Below are 12,132 nucleotides of genomic sequence, written 5' to 3' on the forward strand. Positions count from 1 at the left end.
TGTTTTCCTTCAAATGTGCCAGGAGGTGGTACAAGACCTACTGGTGGTTTCATATGTATTGTCAAAGCTACTGCCTACGACTGCACACATTCAGCTTCTTGTGAAAGACTGTTACAGGCAAGACCAAAGGAAAAATTACTCTTGCAAGGAATTTTCTACCTACACAAAACAAACAACAGCAAGGGTGGCTTGTGTAGCAATTTGTAGGAGGAGATCTGAGAATTTTCATCCTTTCTTTAAGGCTTGGATCTAGGAAACTTACCTGAAAGGCAAGAGAGAAAGAAGGATGCAGTTGCAAAAGTAAAACAAAAAAGACTAACTGATAGAGAAGAAAAAATTGAGAAACTAAATTGCAACAATGGAAGGGGATATGAAAAATCAGGCAGATGATGGAATGGCAAAAGAGAAAATTAGGGAAGACAGTTGCAACAGAGGAGAGGGAGATACAGTTGAGATAGCTAAGAGGTGGAGTCTCAGACGGAGCAATGAAACCTTATGTGATACTGACATAGAACAGGAAACAAAATTACCTCCACCTGAAGGAGAGCAGATGGAAACAAATCCGAGATTCACCTCTGTATCAAAGAGTTTCATCAGGGAGGTCAAGTTAGCATAATGTTAGCTTGCCAGTCAACAACAAGAGAGCAAGATGTGGACCAGAAGTTGCAAACTATCAGAGTAGGGATGACAGATGGAGCTGCCAGAGGCAAATGGATAGGGGACATCACTGTTTGTTGATCCACAAACATCTTGGATATCCAATACCTTGAGTGAGAAAAGCAATTTGAATTCATACTGGTAGTAGAAAGAAGGTGCATATAATAAAATGTTAGTAACCTATAATTGGAATTAGAAAGTTCTGGAATTAGAACATTCCTAACCATCGGATCAGGAGACTCTGTGTCATTATGTACTGTCCTATTAGGAACAGGGTATGCAAACACATCCTAGATTATCTTCAGGTGGAGCTTGATAAGTTTGTGGATGCAATCATACACACTGTTGATATCGATATCCACGATGAGTGAGACCAGATTGGATGTTGTAGGTGGACCTTCCTAGTCCCTGCCTTAATCTTATTTTCCTAATAATGATGCTGTTGACTCATATGTATTGACCAGGACAGGTGCAGACAGACACACATTTGCCTCACTCACTTTCCAAGCCAACTGGATGCCACCCACTTCTGGAATCTGAGTAGCTGGAGTGGCCCATGGCTGTACCCAAGTTGTTAAATCTGTGCAAATACACGACTTCCAGACCTGAACCGGCTTGCTTTCGCCTAACTTGGAGTGTGGGCGAAGGAGTCCACACCTATCCATACACCCTCAGAAGGCTGTGCAGAGCTCACAGGTTCGGTGCCTCAGAGGAGTATGAAAACTTCATAGATTGGGGATGCAGGGACTGTACAGGGTGATGTAGCAGGACTGAGGGGACTCAAGATCCCAGAAGTGCCAGTCCAGGGTGCCACAGCAGCATGGTCAGGAGCCACGTGCAACATCCTTGTGGTTGCTTTTATATGACAATGTGGTGTTTTGTGACAGACTAGTCTGATACACCACCAATGTGTACCATGTCACCAGGAATGACAACTTGCTCTTACATCTTTGGTGGCCCTCCCAGTTGTGTTGAGTTCCTAGACAGTGCTGCACAGTGGAGATGGTGCTCTGTTCCTCCTGATTAAAATATCCCTTCCTTGTCTGTCATCATACTTTGTGTCTTGCTCCAAGGAGCTGTATTGCTCCTCAACAGACGTGCAACTCCCTGCTCATGCTGCAGTGGCCACAGCCATCTACTGCATCAAGTTATGTTCCGAGGCACCAACTGATATTTGAATATTTGGAAGCAAACACTTGTCTGTTACAGGTGTATGGCAGATTACTTTCCATTTCTAATAAGATCCTGGTAAGGAAAGAATTTTGGACCCTTCACTGTGTGGTCACCTGCACAAAAAAGACCTTTATTTTTCCCACTAGATTTCCATTTTTCCCTCCTAGTAAAAATCTATGGTTATGAGTGTGCGTGGGTTGCACTGTTTCCGCTGTGACTGGAATGGGACCATTCCCACGCTACTTGAAGTTTTGCATTCTTGGCTCGTGAGATTACTTGCAGAAAGCTGTGGCTATGTCTTCCTTTGATGAAGATGCTCTTATCTTAGGTGAGATGTGGAGCGCTTCATCTTGCAACATTTCTGCTACCCCCCCAGGCAGAGAAAGAGAGAGAGAACACAGGAAGAATGACAACTTGTACTTTCAAAATCACAATCTCATAAGGACAACAGTTGATAACAAGCCCAAGCAAAACCAAACTACTGACTCACCCTCCTCTCTCCTAGCCTACTGGGAAAGATTGAGGATTTATGCACAAATAGTAACACTGGTTTCAATGAGACCCTTTTTTGTCATTACAGGAATGGATGCTTGTTTTTAGACTATGCATTTATTGTAGAAACTTGACTCCGTTTTTTTCCCCTGAGCCAGGCTGCTTTTATCAGCAGTCCTGTGATAGAAAAGGAGCATATATTTCCTTGTGTGCCTCTATTAATGTGAAGTGAAGAACTGCACATTTCACATACCCATGCCGTGTCTGCAAATGAAATTATGTCTGAGATTTCTACAATTTTTTTCTTTTCTACAAAAGAGGTAAGAAAGGCATTCCACAGGAAAAACAAAAAACCCAGCCAAAGAAAAAGAACTCCATAGAAATATTAGTATAGATAGGACAGAGATTTGTAAATGTGATGCCCTATGTGTGCCTTCTTAGTCATTAATGGGCAAGTGAATAAAATCACAGAATTATGTTTGTTTCCAAGCATTTATCAGGTTTTTTTTATTAGAAATACATGTTTAGCTGAAAGCATAAGTCTACTGTGTAATAGTCAGGACTGCAAAACCAAGCATGCTTCTGACATTAATTAGAAGACATTAAAGTTAATACTGCAGGTGCAAAATGGATCCAAACCACTTCTGTATATGCCATAGAGGTAGGATTAATCTCATTTTTACTGTGTGAAAGTTAGGCAGTGAATCTCAAATGGTCAGGTGGGCTCCTTAGCTGTACCAATAGGCAGAAGTAAAGCACTTCTTTGGATTCACCCAAAGTTAAGGCAGGTGTCTGAGAGAAGGGAGGCATATCTCCCTCAGAGCATGTCCCTCTCTGTGCTCTAGAGAAAGTGCAAGTGACTCTCTTGCAAGATGGATCCCACCATTGGAAATGTCATTGTTACTTTTGCTACTAGATCACTGCCTTACTTGGTGCTTACTAAAGCTTGATCTTCAATATCTTCTCTATTTATCCTTTCCCTGTAGTGTGTAGGTTTCTCCATTACTTTACTGTGTGCTGCTCAATTTAGCATAGAACACTGAATTTAATAATTTTCAGTGGGATTCCCTCATGTTCTCAAGTACAAGTACAAACACTGATTAAAATCTTCAAAGATGAGTCAAAAAATGAAGGCATTATTATTACCCCTTCTTTTTACAAAGGAGGAATGAAAACACCTAGATTAGAGTTGATGAAAGCCTCCTGCATTTCAGGTGTGCACAGACTGATTTTTCACAGCTTACAGTACTATACATCATTCTGGAAGCATAAGACACAGCCTGTTGTGACCTGGATTGCTTCTTGTGAGAGCCTTCTGACTTCTGCAGTCTGCCCCTTCCCAGGTCTTGTGTTTGCCTTTGTGAAAAACTATAACCTTTTACTCCAGTTAACACTGTTAGTAGCAGCTTTTTTCTGGGACAATACCACTCTGGAATAATGCCACTTAATTTATGTGGCTCGCCCACACTCTGTAATGTGTCATTCAACCAATTTCATTGTAAGAGCTTTGTTTCTGGCACTGTAGATCCATTTTAGTTCAGGTTCTGCAATGATGGTACTGCAACAAAAGCAGCTGAGCCTTAGCTGACAGCAGGCTCCTCCATTGCCCAGTTATAACACATTCCCACAGCACACACAGGCTATTCTTTGCCCCAAGTAAGGCAGGGAGTCCTGAGGGGAAACCACAGGAGTTTGTAATTAGGTCATGAACAGAGTTTATGATCATATTCAGAAGGAGGCTGGAGTAAGATTTCACAAGCAATTTGAATTTACTTTTCATTCTTGATTTTGCAAATGTAGATTTCTTCTAACAATTTAAAAATATTGCCATATACTATTTTGAACAAGTCAGCAAGGGGATGTGTCCCTGAGTGAAAGCTCTGCCTGGGTCATCAGCAGCAGTAGGTGCTGTGTCTGGCACGCTTCCAGCAGCTAAGCTCACACTCTAGGTGATGGCAATACTGCCGTCTCCTGGGCGCTAGAGGGGGATGGCTACACACGTCACATTGGTGGATTTCACAGCTGGAGAAACAGTGCTTCTGTTTTCCATCCCAGAAGCTAAATAAAGTGGTGACAAACCTTTCTTCATTGCTTCTCTCTCTTTGTCTCTCCCTCTTTCTCTCTTTCCTTTTTTTCCTGGAGTATGGATTTTTCTGCTGTCATCCTCTTGCCTTCTATTCATTTCAGTCTCTGCTTCTTCATTCCAATACTAAGTCATTTCCATTGACTTCTAAAGTCTGTCTGGTGCTGTGCCTTTCCACTTTCCAGGGAGAGCTCCTGTTTTTGCTCCTGAGCTCTGCTCACAATCCCTCACCTCTCCTGTTCCTGCCAGTTTCTTGTACCTGCACAGCCTCCAACTTCATGTGACACTTAAACACAGTAAATACAGGTTCTTACTCTGTCCTCAGCAAGACAAGTGGTATCAGCCCCTTTGAACAGGATACCAAGATAAGATCTGTTGATCTTCTGAAGAATCTTGTATTCAAGCACAGTGAAGTGAGATCCATGAGTATCAGATCTTGTGGGAGTTCCATTTGAAGCCTAGTATTTGCCTTCATGGTAGAAGGTAAAGTCACCTTAAAAATCCAAGACGTTGACCACAACTTCACTGTGGAGCACTAGGCACCCTTTTCAGACAGGTTTACATAAACCTTTCTGCAGTTCTGAAAGGTTTAGTTAGCTTAGGGATATAGGAAAGTGAGTTGTGTTTACTGCAGAGATTGTTATTTCTGTGATCACTACTACTCGGGGGCTTAATTGGTTTGTCTTGGTTGGGGTTTGCTTCTTCCCCTTGACTAACAAAGTGGGAGAAAAATGTGTGTACTTTTGTCAAAACAGATAGGTACTAAACTCTTTTTATTATTTAAACTTCTTTTTCCTTAGTTGTTTGACTTCTAGAAGTCCTTTCAACATCCATCTCTGTTGACGTGCATTTTTACATATATATATATATATATATATATATATATATTTGATATATATTTGCAAGTTCTCCTTCCTTTGACTTTAACTTGACATTCTAATGAATTCTAAGCTGTCATACTCTTTGTTGTGCTGTCTATCTACATGTCTGTCAGCCCCCATTTGGTGAGTAGGAGCCCTCTTGCCAAGCAAAACTAGGCTGGATCTGCTACTGAAAAAACTCAGAAATTAATTCCCTTAAGTTTCATGGAAACCATTAACCATTGTGAAAGGAGTGGGGCAGGAAATGGACACAAATAGCTTGCCCTGTTGCAGCTGAAGTATAAGCTCAATGTTTTTTTCATCCTGACAGATGGGCAGTCAGCACACACATCGTTTTTGGCACCCACCCCAACACATGCTGCCTCTTCTCCAACCAGACGGGTAGGGGACAGAGAGATTTTTGGGGCATGCCATAGTGCATTTGGAACTCCTTCAGTGAGAGAGGCAGGAACAGATTGTACACATCTGTAGGAAACCATATTTAGCATTTCTGCTGTCCAAGGAATGTCTGACATCTATTTGGAAGGAAGTGAGGGTAATTATAGAAGGGTGCAGGCAGGGCTAAAGGGAAAAGGTCTTAAATGTGTAGGAAACTGGGCTACATTAGTTCTGCTGCTTATGGCATGACACAGTAACTTTCAGCCTTTGTTATTCCCATTCTGGAAACATTCCTGAACAACGGTTTTTGTCCAGTCAACCAATTTTTGATTCCTGTTGTTCAGTTCCTCAGTTAGGGAAGGACTTTGTAAATAATGAGAGAGGGATTTAATGCCCACAGTTTGCTGCAAGACTTAGAAAGAGCCTATAAGAAAGCAATTAGTAAGGGGAAGCTCCATCCAGCAATTACAGCCAAGGACTAGATTTCTCAGTGGAACAGGAAAGGGACTGGGGTCAGGGACTGACAAGGAAAAGGAAAGATTTATACTGATTTTACCATTGACCAACCTTTTATGTATCTATCTTCAACTGAATAAAATTTACCATTGCCCCTGTTCCTTAAAGCCAAAAGCATAAACAGCTGGAAAAAAGCTCACTAGAAATATTACAGTTGAACCTAGCACAACTGGAAAGTATGCTGGTGCTCCTAGACAATCTTTAAATACTTAGACTAAGGGGTTTTAAAGCACACAGTATCATGAAATGCTTAATTTTCTCTGCTTTTAATTATAAAATGTTACAAAATTACTTCATCATTGAAGCATATATGGCTTACAAATATTCATCAATGATTTGCTTGAAATGTGTTTATTTAGCTCATAATATTCTCTCATCTCTTCAAAATTAAATATTTTATTGCTCAGATGTCACTTGTTTTCAAAGCCAGTCTGGCTTGATATATAGGGTTTCTATAAGTAGTACATTTAGGGTGGCCTCTCCTAGGATGGGCCTGAAGAAGAGCTCTTCAATAGCATCTGCATCAATGTCTCGAAGAGATGTGATTAGCTGAAGAATCGAAGCAAACCTGCTGAGGCTCCCAAGGAGCATTGTTGAGATAAATTCCATCAGGGCTTTCTGAGCTTCCTGCTGCAGTGATTGTACATAAGGGAGACATTTCAGGGCATGACATTCTGTCAAAACAAAAAGTAAAATAACAAATCCTGAGTAAACATTTCTGTTCTGTGTCTTTTGTAATGATGGGTGTCTGGATTTCTGGCTTATAGGACTACTTTCTCCATAGAAAAAAAATAAACACTTCCTAAACATACTTTTTGGAAAAAGAAGGTATGTGTGGCTCAATAATTTGAATGAGCATTGAGCAGCATTGTAATCACATTGGAATCTAGCCCATTACATTAAAATCCATCTTTGAAATGGTAACAGCAGGTAATTTTGACTCAGTACAGATGGAGAAGAAGTTTTCTAGTGTTGTCTACCCACCAAATGATGCTGAGATAGTAGTCTGGGCACATTGAAATATTCCAGCTCTAATCCACCCTACCTAGGTAACAGCAGGAAATGGAGATGATGGTTTGGAGGAGTGAGCAGGCTCACAGCCTGAAGATGTAGGTTTCCAGTACACCCAGCCCCATCTCCTTCCTATTGTTGCCTCTGCTTACTAGACTAAGCTGGGCACTGTGGTTCACCACACTATCTAGGTATTTTCATTTACAGTCTAAAAAGAGCAAGAGGAGTGCCTCAGCAAGAGGAGTGTCTGAAGGAGAGGCCTTTGCCCTATGGAGTCATGGTCATGAGCCTCAATCACATACCTCCCATAGCATGTGACCTGCTGGCTCACTGAGGGTGTTTGTGGGTGCCAGAACTCAGTGATAAGGAAACCCTATCTTCATCCTTTGCCTCTGAAGAGAGTGCCTTGCTATGTAGCTCTCAGCAACCTGTTGCCTCCTGTCCTCGCTCTCTAAGGATATCTTTTCTCTCCTAGAACTGTTGCAGTCTGGACAGAGGGTAGAACGCACTATTTGGCAACATTTACAGTGACTGACCCCATACGTCCCTAGAATAGAATCTGAATAGTTCACACCAGGTGTGTTTCTCACAGTATCATTCATTTCAGTGTGGGCAGTTCAGCATTCTTGCCTAGTGCCCTGTATCAGGGCAAAACCAACCTGGCTGGGTTTCCTTCAGTCTGTAACTGGCTGACTGTTGTCAGCCTTTAGCAAGTCCCTTCTTCTTAGACACCATTGCCAGAGGAGAAGAAGCCTCAGCCAAACCTGCAACCAGGCTAACCAGAAATAAAATGTGTGCAAAAGTCATCATCTCCCCCAGGATTACCAGCAGCTGCAAGCTGTGAAGATGATTACAAATGTTAGATTTTTCATGGAAAGGAAAATGTCAGGATTTTGTGGATTCAGGATGAAGTTGCAATAGTTTATATCTCTTCAAATATGCTTAATTTCCTCATTTGGTCTTCTTTTCTATGTAACCAAATACTGGTTTTAATTTACACATTATGAGACACTTCTTGTTCTGAGATATGTTGCAATAATATTCAGTCAAACACGTTTCCAGCTGAACTGTAAACCTCTTAAGAGTATCTTTTTTTTTTTTTTAACAGAAGCCCTGTCACAGCCTTGATGGAATTTTTGAATATATATGTGTACATAAATATGTATATATATGGCACTGATATAATAACAGCACTGCTTTTCACTGCTCCCATCTCTTCACTGTGCAGTCCCAATTGCTCTTCAGACAACTGTCAAAAACACAAAAACATTTTCACCTCACTCTGTGCTTTTCCTGTGTGGCAGAACAGTCCTACCTGCTCCTTCCTTTGACTTATTGCCTGGTTCCAAGTAGAGAAGACCTTGCAGCTGGACCCTTCACCCACAGATACTGAGACAGCTCCAAAGCCACCCAGCCAAAGCTCCTCTGGGAAGAGTGGGGATGCCAATATGTTCTGGAGAGTCTGGATTCTGTTGATGTAAGGTGCTGGTTTCCCCTCAGGGGCTGGTGCACAGTTTCTTCTTTGCAGGTTCTTGCTGGCCCAGATGTGGTCAATCAGTAACCCAGCCAGAGCCTCCCGCACAGAGGTGCTGCACAGATTCTGTTGTTATTTCCAGCTCTGGGTCCCTCATCATAAGAAGGACATGGACCTGCTGGAATGACTCCAGAGGAGGGCTCTGAAGATGATCAGAGGGCTGGTGCACCTCTCCTATGAACACAGGCTGACAGAGTTGGGGTTGTTCAGCCTGGAGAAGAAAAGGCTTTGGAAAGACCTTAGAGCAGCCTTCCAGTGCCTAAAGGGGCTTTACAAGAAAGCTGGACAGGGACTTTTCAGGGGCCTGTAATGATAGGAGAAGGGGAAGTGGCCTTGAACTGAAAGAAGGTAGGTGGGCTTAGGTCAGATGTGTAGGCAGAAATCCTTTACTGTCAGAGTGGTGAGGTGTTGAAACAGCTCGCCCAGAGATGTTGTGAATGCCACAGGCCCAGGGGCTGGCTGGAAGGCCAGGCTGGATGGGGCTTTGAGGAACGTGGTCTAGTGGAAGGTGTCCTTTCCAATGGCAGGGGGGTTGGATTAGGTGATCTTTAGGGTCCCTTCCAACCCAAAGCATTCTATGATCCTTGTAGGAGGACCTATGCTCCATTGTGCTGCCTGCCACCCTCTTGCCAAAGGGATTTTTCTAATCATAGTCAGCACAATGTCTGTGCCACAAGAGATCACTCAGGGTACAAGCAGAGCTTTGCATAGTTGTCATGCTTTTATCTAAGAGATGGCTGCTGCAGCTGCATGCCTGGATGTCTCCTGTGGAACTCCAGCTCATGACCAGCTCTGGACCGCTCTGGTCCTGGCCCTTCCCTGTTGCTTCAGTCAATTTTGGTGGTCTCAAAGGAAGTAAAACATTAAGGGTGGTAATGAGGCACTTCATAATCCAAAAGAGAGTTAATTTACCATTGTCACTGCTGGTGGCTTCCTGAAAGTCTTTTATACTGAGGCCTGCAAAAATAATAGCATTTGGCCAAACATCAAGCCAAAACTTGAAAAGTTTGAAAATGTGTTGAAAATATGTAGAAAACATTTTCTGAGTTTGGTGGAAAGTGTTGGAAAACTATTAAAAGTAGTAGTTGTGAAAAAAGAGCTGTACAGATTTGTTTGCAGCAAAGGGTGGTTTGGGCTATGTATAAGTCCTGAGTACCTGTTTCAGCCCAGATTTAGATGGTGACTCTGTTTCATACAGAGGCTTAACTGAATCTAAGCTTAACTGTTGTTCTCCAGGCTGCCTTCTGCAGTTCATGGAAAAATACTCCAGGGAATCAGGTCGTCCCAGCTAAGAGCTGAGTGTCATTCCTGAAACTGTGGAATGTGTCTACAGACAGCATTGAGGGCTGCTGGCTCTCTCATACAGCACCCTGGGGAAGCAGCAGGCCTTTAGGAGGCTCAAATCCAGAACATAACCCTGCTACTGCTGTTTCTCCTTAAGTGAATATTGCATTTTACCCACAGAGACAATAAAAATGCCAGCTGGTTAAACTGTGTAAGCTGCTGCAAATGAGGCCTTTCTCCTCTTATCATCCCCCTGGATATAAAGAGTGTTTTCTTTTAGCCTGATTTTATTGTGAAAAAAGCTTGCACTGAAACAAATTCTTCTGCTTTGCTGCTGCAGCACAGACACTCAAGGCAATACCAAGCATCTGGATGACATTACACCTCAAGAAACAGAATTTGAATCCCATTGGAAGCAACTATAAAGACACACAGCCTTTGAGCAGCCTATAAACCATCCACCACAAGAAATATAATGGAATAACGGAGGCATTCAAGCATCCTTTTGGTGCATCCCCAAGTACAGCACACTGCTGACAGTGCAGCCAGCTGCAGTGATTGCTGTGGAAGGAGCTGGGCATCTGAGCCAGAGCAGGCTGGAGTCAATAAGTCTTTCCATTTACTTTGGTGGACTTGGAGCTCAGTTTTTAGTTACTCATGCACTCCATGGTGCTGACTGAGGCAACCTTCCTTCCTAAGGAGCCTGAACTTGGCATCAGAGGTGAGAGGATGCAATCAGAAGTCTAAGTTTGCTTTCCCAGGCTTTGAAAGTAGAGATACTAAATTATATAAATATACATAAAAGCTGTGTAAACTCAACACAGCATCCTTTTGCCTCACTGATGAAAATCAGATGGTTGTTTTCTTGTGTTCTTGTTACTGAAGAAGCCATTGTTAAAATGCTTCTAAAGCTCACATCATGTGCCCATGTACCCTCTCTCCCTTGCTGTGAGGGTGAGGCTGCTGTATTACCTTTGAACTGGAAGTCATTGAAGTTACACAAATCTTTATGACTTACAATTTGTCAGATAGAAGCTGTTTTGGCTTACAGTGGGTGACGAACTGCACATGTCCAAGGAACCAAATAAACCACATCAGGCAGAAAAACTCTTAAATCAGGGAATACAGGTTTTTGAGAACATTTAACTATCTATTCATATAAATGAGTAAAACAAAACATTTTCTCTACGTAAATAAAAAAATGTCAAATATCTTTCTAGGCACATAATATTTTGTGTAATTTCTGGGAGGACTTACCAGAATTAAAAAGAATAATTCCTTTAAGATAGGCATATTCTTTTGCACTTATGTCCAGGTCCCAGAATTTCCACAATAAATTCTTCATCTTCTGAACTTCTGTGAAAGATGCTCCTGCTGATGAGCTGCCCAGTTCATTCATAGCTGTTGAAGACTGATTGAGGAGGATTTTTTTCAATAAACTGGTGGCTGGAACCTCTCTCAGGTCAAAATCCACTCCTTCTTGTGCCATGCCCAGGACAAAAAGGGGGACCCAGTTCTGTTGTATGAGGACAAACTGATCCTCCCAAGGCATGTGATAAAAAGAAGGTAAGTTTCTAATAAAAGTTGAAGTCTTCAACAGCACTTCAGAAGCTCTTCTGCATGTGGCTTCTGGTGTTCTCAGGACAACTCTTCTGTCCAAACAAGGACAGCATTTTCTTCTTGCAGAGCAGTGGGGGCTGCAATGCTGCTGGTGCCACTTGGTCTCACTTCCATGCTCTTTGTTAAGGATCTGGTACAGGATGCTTTTAGAATGGAGTGTCTCACACTGACATTTCCCACATTTCTCAGCAGGGATCTCGGTGGCCATGCTGTCAGAGTTCCCTGTGGCAGGAAGCAGCATGTCTGGAGCAGTGCGTCAGCAGCAGGGGAGGGCCCTTCTGCCACACAGGGAGGCATTGTGTGCTTATATAGACCTGGGCAGGTGTTGGAAGGTGATATGACCCTGATCCATAAGGTTACCTTGAACTTTACTTGCACCAGTGTGTTTGGAATGGGGCGTGGCTGCAGGCTGCTGGCATGGGCCAGTCCTGGGGACCGTCCTGGAGATGGAAATCCTGCGTTTCACAATTACCTCAGGTTTCTGTGAGATTTGAGAGAAACTT

General features: G+C 42.6%; 1 protein-coding gene across 1 annotated transcript; it reads right to left on the reverse strand.

The window, feature by feature from the left end:
• Nucleotides 1-6,600: 6,600 nt before the first annotated feature.
• Nucleotides 6,601-11,837, reverse strand: LOC131556339 (nuclear receptor subfamily 0 group B member 2-like). The gene is made up of 2 exons (XM_058802825.1): nt 11,267-11,837; nt 6,601-6,854 (listed from the first exon to the last, which is right to left on the reverse strand). The coding sequence occupies exons 1-2, from the start codon at nt 11,835-11,837 to the stop codon at nt 6,601-6,603; spliced, it is 825 nt and encodes a 274-aa protein (XP_058658808.1).
• Nucleotides 11,838-12,132: the final 295 nt, after the last annotated feature.

The sequence above is a fragment of the Ammospiza caudacuta genome, chromosome 3, assembly GCF_027887145.1.
Source record: "Ammospiza caudacuta isolate bAmmCau1 chromosome 3, bAmmCau1.pri, whole genome shotgun sequence".
Lineage (NCBI taxonomy): Eukaryota > Metazoa > Chordata > Aves > Passeriformes > Passerellidae > Ammospiza > Ammospiza caudacuta.

What these genes read in the sequence shown, in the direction of transcription:
- LOC131556339 (XM_058802825.1), bottom strand. Translation starts at nt 11,837, where the DNA reads ATGGCCACCGAGATCCCTGCTGAGAAATGTGGGAAATGTCAGTGTGAG. An exon ending in AATTATTCTTTTTAATTCTG is followed by an intron (nt 6,855 to 11,266) that starts GTAAGTCCTCCC and finishes TTGTTTTGACAG; the next exon opens with AATGTCATGCCCTGAAATGT.